Here is a 21097-nt window from a genome sequence, read left to right on the forward strand (position 1 = left end):
GAGCCTCAGAATACTGAAATCTGTATTTTTTCAACTCAGGCTAGATTGGTGAACAAGAATCAATAGATTAAATGTCGTGACTATAACACGAAATGCCGTGAGACAGAGTTGTTCTGGGTTGAGCAGACAGGTGAAATTGGACCGTTTGTATACTAAGGAATTGATTATGGAATGATGAGCAGGTGAGTGGAGAGGAGGAACAGGTGGAGTTAATCTCCTGACAATACATTGGAGTGGCCTGGTCTGAAAAGAGAGCAGAGTTAAAACACAAACAAAATAATTATGATAAGTAAAAGAAGGCAAACTCAAAACCATGACAGTCTCGATGTGAATAAACATATTTCAGAAAATGTTTAACTATTGCTTCATAAAACCCCCCCAATAAATAAACTTGAATGTCGGTGCATTATGTTTCCCAGCCTCTCATGAAGTATACTGCTCTGCCACTGTATATTAAAGGGACTTCTTTTCCCTCCGCCATTCATGTGGAAAAGGCTTGCACCACCAGCTACCCTTTCTTTTATTCATCGTACTGTAAATAACTCCACTTTATGAAAAGCAGCCAGTGTGACTCACGGATACCTCTCTAACCACAACCCATTATTATTTCATGGCCTTTGAAAGAAGGGTCTATAGCAGGCGCTCTCACACTTTAATGTCGGAGCTCCCTCTGATGTTGTGTAGTACACAGCGGCCCTTGTTGCGCTCCGTATGCGATCCCTCACTTGAATTCACAAACACTTCCAAGTGCATAAATAGCACGAAAGTAGAGTGCCTCGCGAGCTATCTAATGCTCTGGAACGCCATTGCTGAGGAGATAACAGGAGCCTGCCATGGCTGATGCCTGGGACTGTCATTGGGGGGGGAGGAAAGAGAATGTGTCTGTGTGCCTTTATGAAAAACACTGTTGTTCTGACCTCTCATGGGACATCATATGGTAGGGAAAAAGAACATGCATCAGCGTTACGATTAAATGACCAGCGGACATGATTCAAAGGGTCCCACGGTGTCCCAGAGCAGCCTTTGGAACGTGTAGACGGCTCTCGGCATACAGACGAGCTAATGGGCAACCTATTGGTCATGGTAGATGTAGTTTGAATCTCAATGAGGGTGTCAGTGTGCGGCTGCTCCATGACCGACAAGGTGTGGTAGGCCTGCTGGAGTTGATTTAGCCACACGGCCTGTCATAGCGTCAACATCCATCCATCGAAAGGCTAAGAGGCGTATTTTCTCTTTCTTTTGAAGTGTCAAGAGGAAACTGCTGTCTTGACGGATGGAAAATGGAGGACGTCTGATGAAATCTTTTTCTTTCTCTATGACGCAGAGCCCTGATGTTAATAAGGCTGATATTTTTTGCATGACAACAGACTTAACAATGTAGTGCGCCAAAACCACTTTTGGAGTATGTAGCCCAGAAAATGAAGCCGTTCCTTACAAAAGCCTTTCAGAGGTACACAGCAGTGTATACTGGGACACGCTCGTGCTACATGAAAGCAGTGGGCTTGAATCGTACAAAGGCTAAACCCATTACAGGTCCAGAGGGGCGGGCAACGCGGTGCCTCGTCCCGCTCTTCTAAACAAGACTCTAGGTGCTGGAAGCTGGAACAAAGCCTTGTAACATATACATTAAACTTTAATTGTTTTTTTTCCCTTTCACATCTCTGAAGCTCCTGAAACGTTAAAAGAGTGCTCGTTTTTCATGGCTGTGCCTTTGTAGAATGTATGTGTAACAGTGGAGGGAAAGAAGGGTACTCTCTGATGCTGGAGGTAGACAGTTGCTTTTCAAATTCCAAGTTTTGGTCCTTTATTTTATTCAGCAGTGAAATGCCATGAATACAGAAAATAATAACGTCTGTTACAATTCTCAACCGTGACCTTCTAATGTCAGAGAACCTTTAACGTATGGACACAGTACACAGTAATGAAGAGTATCAAAAAAAGTAGTTGAATCTCGAAAGGAAATGAAAGAAAAACATAAAAGTTTTCACCAATTACATAAACATATGTTTGCTACAGTCCCAATTTACTGTATACATAGGGGGATCATATTCCCAATTATTAGAGAAGGATAGCAGTAGAAAGGATACATGACTCAACTGCCAGACATAATGCTTCATAAAGTATGCACAGAGGTACAAGCAATAAATACACACATTAGGTTAAGCCTTACAGCTACGCAAAGCAGATGCAGAAAAAGCAGGTTTGCTATTCTTAGCGAGCAATGAGAGAGAAACAGTAAAAATTCAGGTAAGTCAGAAAAGAAACACTGAGATTTTTTTTCCTCTTAGAAAAAAGTCTGGTAAATTTATGGGTCCACCAACATTTTTTTACATAAGTATGCACAGTTATCAAAATACAGACAAAATCAACCCAGAAAATCCAGACAATCCTAAAATCTAGTGGAGGAGCAGATCGCAGTTCTGGAGGTCTTTCTGGTATTATGTGCAAGCAACTATTTTAGACATTTTTTTTACTTAATTTATACAAAACCCATGCAAATCTACAGGTAATATGCATTCTGTGGCTGACAGGTTTTATCCCTCCCAAAACAGTATATCTGAGGTAACGCACTCCTATGCATTGTACATTTAGGCCATCGTCCCGATGATTTTTATTATATTCTTTTTATTGGTTCTTGTTTCCAGTCCACCAAATGATTTTTAGACATGCATTTTTAAAACACAATATTCCCTTACAGGTAATCTATACATTATCATTCTACAAATGTTTGAGGACAACCTATTACAATGCAAATCTTCCATATCTTGACGCAGGGAATGTAAACGTTGGTTTGAGCCACGTCCTATGAGACAAGCAAAGTGTAACAGCTCTTGTGGCGCTCTAATAACTCGTGCAATCTGTCATAATTGTTCTGAATTGTTGTTGTGCAGAGGTAGAAGCTTTTAGAAAGCCTTTTTGGGTAAGTGGGAGAACCCTTTTTTTGTCTTTTTTTTTAAAGACGCAGCGTCCTTTTTATTTGGTGTGGTAAGATTATTAAGAACGTCGTCTTCAAGTCGTTTTGTTGTCTCCAGCTAAAGTATTGAAGGGATAAGCTTTGTTCCTGGGCCCTCTTGACGTGGTACTGGCATGTGTGTGTGTGTGTGTGTACTTTACATGCTGCGTGTTTGTACAGTACTGCACGTGTCTGCGTGTTAAGCTCTTACAGCCAATCCCTGGGCTCGGCGCAACACTTGAAAACAAACTATGCACAGTGTTTCCATTTTGGTCATTACAGCACAATGCAAAGCCACTCGCTGGTTCTCTGACAGCATCCTCTGCAGCCGGACCCAACGAGGAGGTGAGCTCAGGATCTGCGTGCGTGTGTGTCCGCGCACATGTATGCTAGGCTCTGACAGGGTGTGTGTGTGTGTGGTTGGTTTAGCATTTCTTTATCCCGTACAAGAGGAGGCAGAACTTTGTGTAACTTTGGTTTACTGAAAACAGAAATGACCTTTAAAGCAACAACACTTTTCTAGATGACTGTGAGGAAAATGACGGGATGCACTATATTTCTTTAGTCTCTATAAATACCAAGTGTGTTATAAAAAGCTGGTTACCCATACAGAGTACATCAGTGCCGACACCAGGTGTATCTATATAGTTGAGAAGCTATGAACCACACGATGAGTATTCAATGACGTTAAAGCAAATACCACCTTCACCTTAGCTATCCTCTTCTGCAATGGCTATTATGATTTGCTTTCACATGGTAACCAAGCCATTTCCTATCAACTTGAAATTATGACTTATTTGGCTTCACTAGATATTTTTCATGTTTGGTTAGCGATGTTTTCAGTTTTCGACGCGGCCTCGGAAAACCGCCACGGAAATAAGACGTGATATTATTTTGACAGTCCCACTTAGAACATTACAAATTCACCAGGTTAGAAAAAAATCATGGAAATAAAAAGCAAAAAGTGTAATGCGTAACAAAAAGGGAAAGAAACTTCACAACAACACAATGTTTCTGCACTTCCATTGAATACACAAATGTTTTGTTTTGGTCATGATCCACTTTTACAGTTAGCTGCTCTCTAACCGGTCACCAACTGCTCTCTAACCCTTTTTTTTAGCTACAGTATTTCTGGCAGAAAATCTCCAAAGTGGATGCTCTATGAATCAAATTACACATCAAAATCAGCATTTATTCCCCCCTCTCTCTTTCTGTCTCGTGATCATCTTTGTATAGGGCTAAATGAAACAATCCCAGAGGTTATTCGAAGGTAGTTTGTGGAACGAAAGCTTCTCTTTGTACTAGTTTAAAGTCGCAGAAGACGGACCAAGAGGAGTTTGGTGGCTTCTGTCTATAAGCTATTGGCCATTGCTAGTGTTGGCTTTGGTTTCTAGCTGTTGCCTGTGACTGTTTGCAGGTAGACAAAGCTTTAGAACGAGGAGGTAAAGAGGACAGCAAGAGGGACATTATGCGGAAATGCATCTGTTTTGTAAATGGTGCTTTATACAAACTAGTAATTTTACTCCAACTTAATTTTCAGTTTTTTTTACTTTTAACCACAAAACAGATAATAGACTGGAAGCCAACTTTTTTTTTTCTCTTTTTTTTTTGGACAGCTGCAACAACAGTCTTGGATCCGCAGTTTTCCGTTATTTCCGGTGTGATTCAGGGAATGGCATTTACAGTTGGTGGTGTCAGATTTTGAAATTAACCATGGTTAAAAGAAAAAGAAGCTAAAAATAATATACTGTTCATAATTCATAATAGTAGCAACATACAGGCAGTGACACGGATTTCTGAGACTACTCCTGTGCAAATGAAAACAGAGCAACAAGTTGAATTGAACCAGCAATCGTCTCTAGACATGAACAACTACTGGGGGGGGGGGATTATTCACAAACATAAAACGTCTTCCTTTTTGGCAGTATATGAGGCCGCTAGCTTTCAACGGAACGTGATTTGTTTTTTTTTCTCCCAGTATCCTTGAGTCCATCATCCTTGTACTGTACGTGGCCACGCCATCTCTAATGAAGTTTTCTTTTAATCAGACATCTCATGCCTGTCTTGTTCCCAAAGGGCTGCGACAAAGAGTTCCTTTGGACCAGTCTCCATCCGGATGCATGCTCAATAAATAGTCAGAGAGACACAGAGAGACTGTGGAGTGGTTTCTTAGTCTTGCAGGAGGTCTGTGTGGGAGAAACAGTGCGGCGGGGCGGAGGGATACGTCGGCCAAAAACGGTATCCTAGTCACTCCAGGTCTTCTGATAAGTTCCCTTCCTCCAGCTCCCGGTCGTCGTCCAACTCTGGACTGTGATTGGCTGTCGTCACCAGTGACATCGGACAGTCCTCGTCGTCCATGTTGAGCGGCTCCTCCTTCACGTGAATCTGTTGCCTGCGACACAAGCACCATAAATGTTAGATTTGGATTTAAAGGTCTCCTATTATACTGTTTTTTATCAATACATTATAGCTCTCAGATATATACAGAACATGTCTCTGAAGTGTTTGGCTCCAAACACCAAACAGATCATGCATTGTAGCATCCCATAATCCCCTCTGTTTCAGCCCTGTTTCCAAAGTGCTGATTCTCTGTCTGTTACTTTAGATGAAAATAAGGAGCCACTCCCCACGCCCCTCTGAGAGATATCTGGTTAAAAAGAACACAATGGTGCTCCAGGAGGAGATTCAGGTGATAAGGTGTGGGGGGGGCGGGGGGGGTTACCTTGGTTGGTGGTTGGCTAATGGTTACACAACCCAAAAAAACGTTATGACATCATAAAGTGGCCAAAATCAATGGATCAGGACAAAAAGTGAGCGAATATTTGTTCCTGAAACTTTCAGAGTATCTTTACACAGAGGGGACACATGTTGATGTTTAAAAGACATGAAAAAGTGGATTTTGCATAATAGGTGACCTTTAAGATAGCACTTTTTTGAACTCACCGGTCATTTTAAATAGCATGCTAATTACTACAGCTGTTGAATTATAGAGAGTAAAAGAGATAGAGGGTTTCTTGGAATTACTGTGGTGTTGTGCTCACAGATAAATATTTTGTAGTGTCAAAAAAATGGCACATAACAGCCGTGACATGCATTATCTAGTGAGAGTAACAAGCATGTTGTTTGTGAGACGCTAATTCGACACGATGCCTCACGTCTACTGTAAGTAAGCGCATGAAAATTGCATGAAAAAACACGGCCCCTGTAAGGCCGATAAGCTGTGATGTTCCAGACATGTTTGGAATTTAAAAGTTTTACTGATGACACCAGGTTTGAAATACATGAAAAAGAAGAAAAAAGGAGGGGGGGGGGGGGGTGGGGAAACAGGCCGCATGATAAATAATGGAGAATTTCTCATCCCTGAGCCCCCTGGAGCAAAGGCAGAGGAGAGGCTTTTTTATCTAGTTAATAGAAAGCGCAGCCACTCGTTAATATGCAGGGCCGTGCGTGTCGCTCCTCGAGAGGAGAAACCGGCAGCTAGGTTCTGCCATTAATCAACTTCAGCCCGGCAGTTCGCTTGGACACCATGATACATGTTTTTAACTCTAAATGGATGAATATCTTTAGCCACTGTCAATAAGCGGCGGGCAGGAGGCAGCGCTGAGAGCGACTCTGCCTTCAGAACAACAGAGGAGTGGGCGGAAGGGGGAGAAAAAAAGTGTTGGGTGACTAAAAAGAATAATAATGCTGTCACACACAAACAAGGCAGTACATGATCCGCGGGCCGAGCCGAGAGAGGGGTTTGTGCCACGATGATAAATCTGACAAAACCTAATTATTTCTGACACATCGGATGCATCGGAGGATCCCTGCAGACTTTCAGAGGGGAGAGTGTGGGGGGAGTTATCAAGTGGTGCTACGTTAGGACGCAGCCTCTCCCGGGCTGCCTTCATCAGTGGAAGGGGGGAGGGCGAGGGTCTTTGAAATTTTGAAAAGGTACAGATGACTTTAATGTTCAGAGCCAAATACTGTAAATTAATATTGCGAAGAGAGGGGTTGATCTGAGCGGGAGGAGGGAGGAATGTTTTTCTGTTTGTGACTCAGATTCATGGAAATAAAAGTGTTTTTAGTATTTGTGTATACTTAATGATAACACATTACAAAACAAATACAAAAATGTAAATGTATGTGTGATATAAAAAGGGAAGATTAGCCATACGTTTTATTGTCAAACCTCAAAATTGGAAGTGGTTGGATTTTTTTTCCCATGTGTTATCAAAATTAAAGTCAGTCCCTTTTGTTGGTTGTACCTACTACATAACACTTTTAAAAGGGATCATTAATGTACAGTATTTGTCAATTATTCTGACTTCTTCCATGGAGTTTTGGATTATGGATTGCACTATAGTGAATTATCTGTTTATAAATCAGCCTCCACTCATGGGAGCCCACCGGAGTGTGTTGTAAACAAACACATGCTTACCACCACATTAAAGTGTTATTTCATATTTAATTACTGCTAACCAAAGCCCTCCTCTGTTATCCTTGCAGCTCATAGAGTGTTTGTGCGTCTCTGAAGAAAAAATATGCAGGAACACATCCAGCGGCCTGAGCGCTCTGACACTTTATTAAAATATGTGGATGAGCCGTTTAGTGCTTAATGGCTAGCTGCCATTACTGAGTCACTCAGGAGTAAACGCCGGACGTTGCGGCGCAATATATACGCTTCTCTGTCCGTCTGTGAGTGTGTCTCTCTGTGTGTGTGTGTTTGTGTGTGTTTGTGTGTGTGTGTGAGAGTGTGTGTGAGCGTGCTCTGAGGTGCCTGGGCTCACATCTATGGCAGATTAGCACCAGCAATCATGCAGAGGTATGTCAGGGATGCAAATAAGGTCATTAGTCCACGGCCCTTAATGGTAGGTTGGGGGACAGGAGAGGTGGTGTGGGGGGAGGTTGAAGGCAAGGGGTGAGGACCGAGGGGCCAATCAAATACATTCATAACATCTCACTGCGATTCATTAACACGGAGGGGCGGTCGCCAAACAATTAGACGAGACAGCTGATGAAATAAAAGTGATATGGAACAGATTCTTCTTGCTTTAATCTGACTGGGAGGAAATATTCCACTCTTTTGTGTGAAGTCGCTAATTTCCAAGCCTCTGGTTTTACAGTGGCAGAGTCCTGGTGCCGCTTCTTTTAAGCATAGCCCTGAGCAGTGTGTTGCACATGCTCACACACACACAGCATGGCCTGGGGCGCTCTGGTTTTGCGGTTAAGCAGATAGCATTAACCTTCAGACGCTGAGGAAGGGGGGGCAGGTTTGTCTAATTGTTGGATTGACTTGCTGGTCCTCTCCTGAGAAAGGCCTTAAAGGCGGTGTACTATTTAGTTTAGTGCTACAAGCCACTCCATTATTTAAGACAACATCCTGGAAAAAGGCAGTCATGAAAAACACATTTCTTCCATTTTGAGGTTGTCGTGGCTGTGTAAAGGCGGGAGGGGGAGAGGGGGGGGACTCATCCTCCACAGCCACTCATGTCAGTGTCAGGGCCAGAGAGCAGAGAAAGGAGCAGGAAAAGGGAAAGTCAATGCTGTCCGGTTACTAAAAGTTGAATGACCTGAGGGAGTGCTACTCTGTCTGGAGCCGGGCACATTTGCTCCACTTCACACCCCATTTAAGAGCGGGGTAAACACGTCCGTACAGATTAACGTATGGACGCCTAAGAACTAACCAAACACTCTTCAGACTCACTTCATGGAGCCCGAGTGCATCCTTTCTCCATTACAGGAGTGGTTAGCCTGACTTTGCAACATGAGCTGTGATGGACAGTGGCTGAGAATCCCTAATGTGTAACTTCTGTTTGTCTCAGAGTGTGTGTGTGTGTGTTTCCCTGCATGCTGCTTTCAGACCTGTGCGACATCACAGGCTCAGACATTTCTTGAAACTCACATGGCATTAATTTTTTAAAAACACTCTTTCTCTCTCAGCTCCATTAAAACAGAGATGGGAAAAGGAGGGATTTTTTTTTAAAGTAATTACACTAGCTCATTATTAATAGGAACAGTCTTGCATAAAATATGGAAGCTAAACCCTTATAATGCACACAGTGGTGTAATTAAAGATGGATGTGTAATAGAGCCTATTTATAGACTAATAACTAACTGTTATCCCAAACGTCAAGCTCTCCTCAGGTATTAGCACGGTGCCATTGAAATTAGCACAGCAGAGACAGGGGGGGGGGGCTGTGATAGGACTCACACAGGAAACTGAATCCGGGGTCATGGCATACAGAGGAACACTCTGGTACTGTGGGTTAACTATCAGGCAATTAAACTAACAAAGGGCATGAGGCCATCGAGTGGATTCAGTGCAGGAGGGGGGGGGGGGGACATGTGCTCGCATTCTCAGAGAGGTTTCATAAGAAATGTGATGTGACACAATTATCTCTCAAACAGTGAGTGAGCAGGGAGGGGTGCTGAGTTTAAAGGATAATGAGTTCTTATTTTCTCTTGACATTTAACAAAAAATCTAATAATATTTAGACCAAATTATATTTTGTGTGTGAGAAACAGTACAAAAATGAGCCCTAATTATGATGTGATTTTCATATATGTACTGCATCGTATATAGTATTTGTACAGTGTGGGGACTCACATGTGTACTGGGGGGGAGTATCCGGGGCTGCCGTGTCCGTTGGTGTCCAGGTGGTCGTAAAGCCCGTTGAGTCCCTCATGGGCGGACTGCAGCAGGGTGGGGGGGCTGTAGCCCAGCATACCTGGGGGGCTGCCGCCCAAAAGTCCTGGTGGGCTTCCGCCCAAAAGTCCTTGACACCCGCCCATCAGCATGGAGGGGTCTCCGCCGAGGAGGCCGTGGCAGCTGCCTCCCATGGGGCCCGTGGAGCCGCTGTTCATGAGGCCGGGGGTCCCCAGCAGGGGCAGGGAGGTCTCTGCCAGGGCAGCCTGCAGGGGGGGAGGCAGATAGTGAGGATTAAAAGGCAGGTAGTTATTGGGACGATGAGGGAATGTTAGATGAGGGAAGACACGAGGGCATAATCATGTCAAAAGTGGTAGAAGAGTTCAAGAGTGTAAGGAGGGAGGACGAGTGTGAGAGAAAGAGTGATACAAGAGGAACATGTAGCAGGTGAGAGAGTGAGATTTAACATATAAATGATTAAACACAGATTGTCTCATGCTGAAGTTATTTATTCAGCTATGTCCCCCCCTGTGACACCTTGCTGACAACTCCCTCCCCCCAGCTGCCATGTATATACCCTTGTGTGGAGTGGCTATTAAAAAAAAAGTCCCCCAAAACTTTACCTAAAAAATAATAAAAACTCCTGACACTTTCGCCTGCCGCGCATTAAAGTTATATACAGTGATTACATTTTTAAAGTTTTCGCCATGAGCACCTTGCCAGCGTACACTATGAAGCCAAATCATTTATGACAGCTTAGATAAATATTAATGCACATGCCCTTGCATTCGCACATGCCACTATCAATCTGGAGTGGCTGCCACAGCTGAAAGGAGAAGGAAAGAGGAGAAAGAAGGAGAGCTGCTTCCTGACTCGACCACAGGGGGGCCGAGTGAGTCTGACAGGAGGAGAGAGGGAGGCGGGAGAGATTACAGAAACCTGAGTTAGGAAAAAAACTTCCTCTGATATGTGCTAATGTAGGGCCCTATTGTTCACCGCAACCACGCTCATTCAGTCACTCATCAGTCAGGCAGCACTCCTGCCTGTCAGTCAAATAAACAGGCAGCCGGTGAGTCACAGGTTCATACCTGTAAACTGGCGTTTAGCGCCGATCCATAGCCGAGACTGCAGGGCAGGTTCTTAACAAGTGACGGGCTCCTGGAGACATAAGAGGAAAGAAAATAAATGAGTCAATGTACATAATCAATTTCAGCTGAAAATATATCAAATATTGAAACAAAATGCATAGCAGGAAGACTATACTGTACATAACAGACACATAGAGGACTGTTTTAAAGAGGACAGAATTTAAGCTTTTTGATTTCCTCTTGATGTGGTTGACCTTCAGATCTGGATCTAAGGAGAGGTGACAGAACGTACCCTGTGATCTTCTGCGACCTGCGTTTCTGGTACTCCATCTCGTCCACCGTCCCACACCGCCCCCTTCACGTTCTCCACACGCACAAAGCACTTGTGCAGACTGAGGTTGTGGCGCACAGCGTTCTGCAGAGAGACATGACACGCAGGTCAGAGGGAGGAGGTAAAACCTAATCATATTCATTCATTAACCGTCAAGAAAGAAAGAAAGAAAGAAGGCTGGGAAATTGATTTTTTTCTGGCATTTTGAAGAAATTCTTAACATTCACGCACCATTGATTTAATTAGTAAAAATTGAGTGAGAGCGAATGCTCTTACAAGTCCTGCACACAGTACATATCAATCAGAGTAAGTAGGCTAAAAGGAGGTAATCAGCATAGCGAATGGCTTATGGTGGTGACAGAAGTGGTAATGCCGGCCTTGATAATGGTGATGTCAGTAACCCTTTCGGCTCCAGAAAAGCATTTCTCTTAATGGACACGTCGCTTTAAAGATGACAGTATCGCAAGAATAAAAAGACACTCATCAGGAGGCCCCTGTGTCAGGAAGGGTGTGTGCATGTAAGAATGAGGAAGATTAAGGTATCTGACATCTATATGTCCAAATATCCTGTCAAATGTAGCGTTGCATAGTGCATACATGACACAATTATCTTTTCAATGTATTATCAAAGCTGTATTTAAATTAAAACATGATATATCTTTCATAATGTTACCGGTAAGGTGTTTTCATTAGTGGCAAAATAAGAGAAAAAGCCCTATTTTATTAATTCCACCATATGACCGTAATTAAAACATGCATCAGAGTCTACAAATAATAACCTTGGCTTTAATATCCCTGCCTCTCATATTTATCATGTCCCTTCCCTCGGTGTGTACTGCTCTTTCTCCAAGAAAAAGGGCTTTAAAAAAAAAACTCATAAGCAGATCTCGCATCTGACCTGAAAATCCCAGGATTTGATTGATCTTAATGCCCATGGCTCTGAATATGATAATTTTAATATTAATGAGCAAATGAGCAGTTTTATTATGCATGCTATATAGTTAGAACTAATAAGCTTCTGGGTGAGGGAGAAAGAGAGAGGGGAAAGTGGGATGGGGGGGTAGATCCTTCTTTTGAGCTGATGAGAAGACGCTGAGATATTAAACTACCTTTCATTTCTTTCTTTTCGCTATAAAAAAAACAAATTCTCTCTGTTAATCAAATGACAAGCCCAGCGCTGATCATCCCATTAATGCTTACAAAGGGGATTGTGGATGTACATAGATCACATTGGTTATTATGTGTGGCCGGCAGACTAGATTTCTAAATGTCATTGTGATATCATTGCTATTAAATCAGTTTTTTTCAGGAAATACAGAAAAACATTTAAATGAAAGTTGTTTTTCTGCCTCTTAGAACACATCTTGTCATAACATTATTACACAGCAAAACATCACTGTACCTAACAAACTGGAAAAGTGTACCGATCTTTTTCGCGTGCCCTCCTGAATTGGTGATCACACACCCATGTGCTCATTTGCATCCCAAATCCAAATTAATTCACTTTTGCTAAATCTAGTGCTGCGCCACGTCTTGCATGCTGATGAGCGGCTGGGCCAGGCTTCCCTCCAGTGCAGCCACAAAGGCTAAAGGCGGCTAACGAACGACGGGCAGGGGCCACGGGATAAAAACACTGGCGCTCAGCGGGGCTTTCTTTATCAGCCGGCAGACACACTTTTGGTTCAAACGAAGTGTGCTGCGGGGAAGACCATCTTTCACCATCTTTGTGCAGGCAGACAGGACAATAAAGTTGCACGGACAGATATACAAATGGGCCCCTTTGTGTGGGTAAATAAAGAGTGCTACCTCCATGACAGGCCAATTCTCACTGTCCCCCCTGCTTTAGTTCCACACCCTTAACCCCTCTTTTCGACACAGTTTATGTGTACACGAGGCCTTCCCCCGCGCGCAGCTGAGAGCTGGTTAACAGCCATCTTTCTTCCTAATTAACCAATGATATGCGAGAGAAGGTGGTTTCAGGAGTAGGAGGTGGGGTGTCTGTTTGAACAAAAGGTGCTGATGATGGAGTGGCTGCTGTATAATTAGTGCCTCACAGCCCTCTCCTCTCCTCGCCAAGCCTCCGCTATTAATTGCGGCAAATTAGAAAAACGATATCCGAGGCAGCGTCATTTTTTTCCTTTCAAATAGAAAAGGCGGACAAAATAAATAAGAGGAAGAAAGGGGAGAGAGAGTGCTAATCTTTGGGTAAATATGTGCTTTCTTCTGGTTTTTTGACTCCAGCGAGGTGAAGGGTGGGGGTTACGTAGAGGGGGCGGGGGGTTCATCAAGGTTACCTTCCAAGTCGCAGCGTTGCGTCTGAAGTAGGCGAACGTGCGTGTGAACCAGCTGTAGATTTCATTAAGCGTTAACTGCATGTCGGCAGAGTCCATGATAGCCTGAAATGAGATGACATCAAATAATGGTTTACTAACGAGACTAACTGACACACACACAGCAACGGATTGAGAGAGCTGCCATGATTCATGCAGCAATTAATTTTAATCTAATCAGGCAAAGTTAATTTATTTCCCACTCACCTGTCTTATGAGGGTTGCATAAGTAAATGGCGGTCTGACATCTGCGTTCTTATAAAACTCGTAGTTTGGGGCGATCTCTGGAAAAATAAATACTGTTTCACCACCTGAAGTAATTGGGTAAATTTGATTCCATAAGTTATTACATTTGCTCAAGGTTTCATCAAATTACAAGGGGGGAAAGAGCGGGAAAAGGGGGGAGAAAGAGAGGGTGGGGGTAAGGGGTTACAGGGAGCACATCAAATCAGCATTTTCTATGTCTAACAAAATGCATTTTTAATTAATCTCTCTCGTGAGGGATCTTAAACACTAATACATCCATAAAATGAGATCCGTGTAGTTAGTTAGGGTGAAGTTGAATAATTGATGTGTTCACGCTAAACACAGAGTAAATATAAACATCAAAGACGGACCGTTTAAAATGCAAAGCTTAATACATGGAATGTCTTAATGTAATAAATATTGTAGTTTTTTTCACCATTATTTGAACTTAATTAACATTCATGTAATATTTATGCACAGAGGAAGTTCTTGTCTATTTACATATAGAGTGATTAAACACAGGCTTTGCTTTTTATAAACCGCAGCAGACGTCTCACATTGGCTAAGACCAACAAGCCTCTGTGGTGGTGTGTGTTTATGTCAGTGTGTGTTCACGTGCATGTCTGTGTGTGTTCTAAAATAGTAGTACAACACCATTATGGGTTGAGTACTATTAATAGTACAGAGTTTACATTTGGGGGAAATAATCTGAATTTAATCAAAGTCATATCAGAGACACAAAAACAGAATTAGATTGTGTGTGTGTGTGTGTGTGTGTGTGTGTGTGTGTGTGTGTGTGTGTGTGTGTGTGTGTGTGTGTGGGTGTAAGGGTCGATTCATAATGTATTCAAGCAGTTGAATTTCCTTGAAACACAAAAAGACACTTTTATGTTGCCCATTTCTCAGGATTGTATTTAAACATCATGTGATCAGATTAGCTTGAAACTGAATTGCCTGCGCTGACGTAGCATTTTTGTGTGTGTGTCATGCTCAGTGCTGAGTAGTTGGTCCTACCTGACGACAGAGGCATGGAGTATTTGTCCGAGTGGCGTCTGCGCATGGCTCCCATGCTGGGGACGTTGGCTCCTCCCAGTATTGAGGGCACCTGGGGCATGCCAGTCATGGGGGTGATGGGGGCTGTGGGCGTGGTGGGCGTCTGAGGTAAGTTGGGGGGCGATGCTGAGGGCAGGTTCTTGGACATGGTGATGCTGGACACCAAGTTGAGCTAGGGAGGAGATGAGGAAAGACAGGAAGGCGTTACTTTGTGTGCTCCCCTCCTCTCTCACACAGCTGTGTTTCCACTAACAAGGCTCGTGGAGAGGAGCCAGCCCATCTCCACTAATTACAACTACCAAATTGTATCATAAGAATTCTAATTAGAGCACGCTGTTCGAGATTATCCAACGATCAGCCTCCGTGTTATCCCGGCCCCATCTCTCTTTATCTCTCTATTTATCACTCCCTCCCTCCTCCTTCCATCTCCCCCTACTGCAACCACCCATAACCCTTTCACACTGAAGCAGAAAGCAGATCACATTTGGAATGAAAGTTCCTATTTTAGCCTTTTTTCATAGATGTTAGGAGGAACTCTCGGCCAAATCACCCAAAAACCCTGCTATTAAAACAAAACACAACTAGATATTATAACAGTAATAGCTGATTAATTTGAGGATGTATAACAAGTAGTAGAATGTCATGTTCTTTCTATTTGAGAATACTCTTAAAGTTAGATATAACAAACTTGTGTGGGCAGTTATGGTGACTGCAGACACTCAGTCTTTGTCTCCTTCAACATCAGGGACCGGAGAGTCACCTCTGGCACGAACGCCAACCGCGCTCGCTAATCGTCCGGCCTTTTTCCACCACTTTCGCTTCCCAAATCTCATGTGAGAGGCTCTAACCGAGTGGAAAATTTCTAACTGACCTTTTAGTCTCCGTGCTAATTTAGCCGGAATGGTAATGACATCGTTACATATTCAAACCAAATTGCCTTAATTGTGAGTCTACAAGTGGAATGCATTGGACGCCGGAGTTTGAATTAAAAGCGACTTGAAAGAAGGAAGGGAACTGGGGGTGGGGGGGGCCTGAAGGCGCTGAGAGATGGAGCGAGGGGCTGAGGGGAAGGTATCAGCGGTCATTTGAGGCATGTGTTGATAAATACGATGAAATGTCAAGTTTGAGAGAGCCCGGTGGATGTAGGGGGATTCAGATGATAATTATGCCCACTTGGCTTTAATGAGCTGCTACAGTGATGGGACGAGGGCTGGCTGCATATACAGGCCTCGGTACAGAGAATGAGGACGATAGTTGGGGGGGGGGGGTCAAGGAAAGTATATACTCTATATCTATAAAGCAAAAGGTCTGATTATTATTGACGTAAAAAAATTGTAAAAAACAAGCACTGGGCTTTTTCTTTTCTCTGAAACTACTATGTTTTTTGTTTTATTTGACATTAACCTAACCCAATCATCTATTTATTAATTTCATAGATTGCCATTTAATTCATAGTGGTTGAGCTCAGTGGTATCCCCTGCATCCGGCAAGACATTTAGCAGAACAGAAAACACCTTGAAGTATGCAAACTAAAGTCAAAATAAATGCCTTAATGTATAGGCATGTATATTTATAACGTAAAAACATAATTTTTGCCGCCTCTTCACCTACGAGGCACGGCAACAAGCGTGACATGTTTGCAAGTGTACAATCCCTTTTTTTGATGGGCACTTTGTCACCTCTCTGCTCATCTCAGACACACACTCAAGGTTATGAGAGATAAAGATATGTTATTATTCAGTAACTGGAGCCTTGCTAACTTTGGTTTTTGTCTGTTGAAGGCCATAAGGTAGTATTTAATGACGAATAAATGTGGTCATATTGGAGAGAGATCATCGTTGTCTTGTATTCGTCTGGCAGTGTCGTTTGTGGGCTTCACTAATGTAACATTTTGACTTATTTCCATAAAAAGGACCTTTATATTTATTAAATGTATAATGTTTCTATCCTCCACCTGTGATTCTACATCCACCAATCATCTCTCTTAGTTATGTCACTTTTGCTCTGCTGTTGTTCCCCACACCAAATCCTTATCCTACCTCCTCAAAAAAATAAAATACACACGGAAGACTTAAAACTGAAGACTTAAAATGTTCGTTTCAGAATTCTGTCTGAATTTCCCCCACCATCAAATGCAATTAGCTGCTCTTTCATGTGTGCTTTATGTAATGCAATACTTCATTAGCATCATTCATTCATATTCAGGCGTGGATTATAGGCTGCAAATGCGTTATTGGACGAGATGGAACCAAGCTGCTGGAGTTTTGAAGATTAAAAAAAAAAAATCTACAGAGAGAGTGAGAGATTGAATAATAAAAAGGGAGTTTGATTCCTGATGGAATTATGGGATAATTATGCTATCTTGTGATTATCTACATTCTATGATGAGGAGGAATTATTCTATTGTAAGCAGCACTTACTGAGCAGCAGAAACAATGTTTTGCTCTCAAATATTTCAAAACTAGGCAAAAAAAATCTTAAACACAGGGTGGGAGAAATGCATTTGTAATCATCCCATCAAAAAGTAAAAGGCAATAGAAAGGAAAGAAATGCAGAATGACATCGTTTTCCTTCAATGACCCCTTCACAATTTTGGATTTTCTTTTCTCTCTGGAACCAATTTCAGTAGTGGCGGGTATTTATGTCAACATCACACCGTCTTCTCCACTCGGCTGTAATTTTCAGGTGTTTGTTGTTAAAATGACATATCTTCTTCTCTCTCATTCCGTGTTCAAGTGCTACAGAGCCAAACAGTCATCAGCAGCCAACAGGTTGTTTTGGCTATTATATCCATCACGAAGAAATGACCCTGCATTTTAGCCAAGGACTCCACCGCTCTGCCATCTAATACACTCCCAAACTCCTTTGTCCTCTCACAATACCTGATAAGAAGCAGATATAACTCGGTATTACAAATCCCATTCCCCCCCCCACGCCTTTCAGCTTCTGTCACTCATTCTCACAACTCCCGGGTGCTTAAACTGTTCATTTTCTGTGTGTGGGCCTCATTCATAGCCGCGGTGTGTTTACGGTGGCCAGAGCAATATGCACTCACTGGTTTGGGAGATGACTTGGGTTCCGAGGGCCGCATGTGCAAGTGGGCCATCATCGCCTGAAGACGCTCACGTTCTTTAGAAAGCTGTCAGGAGAGAAAAAGAAGAGAGGACGTTAGAGTGGATTAAAGGAGAGCTGAGGTACAAGAGAATATGAGACAGGGAAAGAAAGACAAGAAGGGAGACAGGTGTGCTGGTGATGTAAGACAGGCTGCAGGGAGAAAAGGTCAGGCTAAACAAATAGCATTTCATCTTTTTGTCAATAGCTGAATTTAGGTCAGCGAGACTCTGACAGTAACAAGCTAGTTGGGTCATAAATTAGGTGGTGCTGAGTGTCTGCTCAAAGTCCTGTGGACACTGTTAGGGGGATGGAGCGCAGCCAGCAGCTGCTGAGAGGTGAAAGGGTCTTCCAAACAAGGGGCCAGGCTTCCCCGCCTCCCCGGTCCAGTTAGTGGCCCCAGCCATCGCCTATCATCAATCTAATTCACAGGGAGTGACAGGGACTGGACCATGTGAGGAGCTCAACCCCCCGATATACACACACACACACACAAGAAGCAAACACACAGAGAAACAGACAAGCAAGTAGGCGTTCACACACACAGAGGTGCATGCATACACAGAGCTGGGCCTCATTACTAGTGACGGCTCTCGTGGAAAAAGAAAAAGGAGGAAGCGAGGGATAGTGGGAGTGAGGAATGAAAGAGAAAGGGAGAAACGAGAATAGACAGGACAGCAAACACAAGTGCACCACTGTAATTGGTCACACTGTAAAGCACAGGCTTCAATGGCTTTGTGTTTCAATGAAAAACAAAACACAGAAAATGAAATAAATGAAATAAATAACATAAATCCCTTTTTACATCGCAACAGAATGTATTTACTTTAAAACCAAATGCCTAACAATTAAATACAAACTGTTTATCGGACCGACAAATGTGTGGGAGGAAGTGTTGGCCTCTGGTGGAGAGCAAGGGAGGGAAGTTGGGTCGGATTGATCCTGTTTTTTTATTATAATAACTTTATTTCTGACCCAAAATATGAAACTTTGCAAAGCTTGATGGTTAGAACGGAGTAGTTCCAGCTGGCACTTTGTGAGTCGTTTTTAAACACACGTTTCTATTTGCTTCTAAAGAAGGAGCAGCGGTTGTCGTCAGTGCTGAGTAATAATGTCGCTCAATCAGAGCTCTCATTATCTAGCCAGCACGACTTCTTAATAAGGTCACGCTCCACCTACTGAAAATAGTTCCCTCCTTTTGAGCTTTCTTCAGGTGCAAAGTGCAGTTAATTAACACAGCAGACCGGGAGAGATGCACTCGCTATTAATTGGAAAGTAAGAGAAGACAAAAAAAGAAAGCAGAGAAAATAAAGCACACGCTTAATTCAATTAAAACTGCCATAATGGCTTTCCTTGTAAGGCCTGAGGATTCTTTTGTTTAGTGGCTTTGTTGAATTCAGCAGGTCCTGCTTGTCGGGAAGTAGACCACAGTTTGGCCTTTCTCTTACTCACATACCTTTTATTGTTTTGTCTGGATGATAAGTGACTGAAATGAGTTTGCTAAATGTGACAATGGTAAAAAAGTGACAAGTGAGTTTTTGCTCGACAGGAACGTACTTGTATTTCCAGCTGCTGTACGACTTGCATCTGGACTCTACACTGGGCCGTGCTCCGGTCATCCAGGGCGTGTTCACTGTTTAGGTGCCTGGAAGTAGAAAGACAAACAGAAAGAAAATGTTAAACAAGAACTTTAAAATATTCCAAACATGACTAAGCTGGCAGAAGACAGCACCTATTCTTTTGATCCAAACTGTGGAGGATGATAATGACAGTATCAACTTCACCACTGTTTTGTTTTAATGATAATATTTCTATACCGGGACAATTATCTATAGGATAGTGTTAGGAGGCATTGTTCCGCTGTGAAATGAGGTAATTAGAAGTAACATGACGGTGTGTGGTGCCGTGTTTAACATGACAATAGGCCTGTGCCGGTTTAGATGGCGAACTTCAGCACCGCCCTGAGCGCTGCTTTCTGCTGAGAATAAAAGATGCTAGCTCAGCAGAACGGCTTTGTCTTCTTCGTTTACCGAAAACAATACGCACAATTTAACACCAGCAACATTTGACACACAAAAGCGGCTCTTCAACGGAAGGTGCATTATCCGCCAAGCAGACATATTAAATGTATCTGGTTGTTTTCGCCTCATTAGAAGAAAAAGGCAGCCAGACAGCCATAACAGTCAATGAGGGTTTTTGTCTTGATTGGATTTCGTCTGTAGGACACAAAAGAGCCTCACCATTAAGATAGACCTTTATTCCTGCTAAAGCACACATATGCACACACACACACAAACATTGGGCGAAAAGGGGCTTCTAAAGTGTTGTGATGCTGTGTAATGAGCCTCTATCTAAATGATCATTGGTGACAAACTCACAAAGCAAGCTTTGAGGAGGCATGCTTATGAAATGCCAGAGCTGCCACTTTATCTGCAGTAATTATAGGTTAGCTTGCAGACCCTTCAATGATCATTTACAGCACTGCCTCCAGTGCATTAGAGGGGGTACAAAATCTCCCTCGCTCTGTCTGGCTTTATCTAAGAACACACTCGCTTACATTATCATCAGTTTGCACAAACACACATACAGTAGATACACACACGGAGAAATGCACACTGCCACCACATATTCCTCCTTCTTGTTTATCTGCAATGTGCAAAACAAGAACTCATAGAGCGGCCTTCTGTTGGCCTGCCAATCAAAAGCTGAATAGGACATTTGTAATCACAATAGCTCTGTACCTTTCAATTACACACATTTAAAACCATCCAATCCTCGCGTATACTTTGAGAACCATTCCTGGTCTAATGCTCGTGAAATTTTCATTATAAATCAAGAATGAGGTAGCATTAAAATAAAAGAAAGGAGGGGTGAGGAGTGAGGGAGAGGGGTGGGTTTCTCCAGCCCTGTGCCTAATTGCTGTTTCAGAATGCGCATGCAAAAAGGGGGCATTACATTAATCATTTAATCACGTCCCTCGCAGGATGAGGGAACTAATGTTGCAAATACCCTTTTCATTTCACTGCCCATAATGCTATCTTATGCACTTGATGTATGGCGTGTGTCATGAATTACAGCTGCTTCAAAAGCACCGAGCGGGCTGCTCGCTGTCCCTGAAGATACCTCATTACAAACAAAGAAAAAGAGGGGGGAAAATCTTTATTAAGTTTGTCTCTCATCGACAAGCTTGTTTTTGTTATATTTTGTGTGTGTGTGTGTGTAGTGAGCTCTGCAGTTATTCTCTTTCACACACACACACACACACACACACACACACACACACACACACACACACACACACACACACACACACACACACACACACACACACACACACACACACACACACACACA

At 42.9% G+C, this 21097-nt stretch overlaps 1 protein-coding gene across 1 annotated transcript in view; it reads right to left on the reverse strand.

The window, feature by feature from the left end:
• Positions 1-1775: 1775 nt before the first annotated feature.
• The window catches only part of foxp2 (forkhead box P2), a 95602-nt gene continuing 76280 nt past the window's right edge, over positions 1776-21097 (reverse strand). Inside the window, 10 exon segments of the mRNA XM_034234293.1 lie at positions 1776-5345; positions 9546-9850; positions 10673-10742; positions 10965-11014; positions 11016-11087; positions 13298-13399; positions 13541-13644; positions 14594-14804; positions 17688-17771; positions 19301-19388. Of these exon segments, the coding sequence (XP_034090184.1) occupies positions 5201-5345; positions 9546-9850; positions 10673-10742; positions 10965-11014; positions 11016-11087; positions 13298-13399; positions 13541-13644; positions 14594-14804; positions 17688-17771; positions 19301-19388 (1231 nt within the window). The 3' untranslated portion in view covers positions 1776-5200.

This window comes from Gymnodraco acuticeps, unplaced genomic scaffold (genome assembly GCF_902827175.1).
Source record: "Gymnodraco acuticeps unplaced genomic scaffold, fGymAcu1.1, whole genome shotgun sequence".
In the NCBI taxonomy this organism is placed as follows: domain Eukaryota; kingdom Metazoa; phylum Chordata; class Actinopteri; order Perciformes; family Bathydraconidae; genus Gymnodraco; species Gymnodraco acuticeps.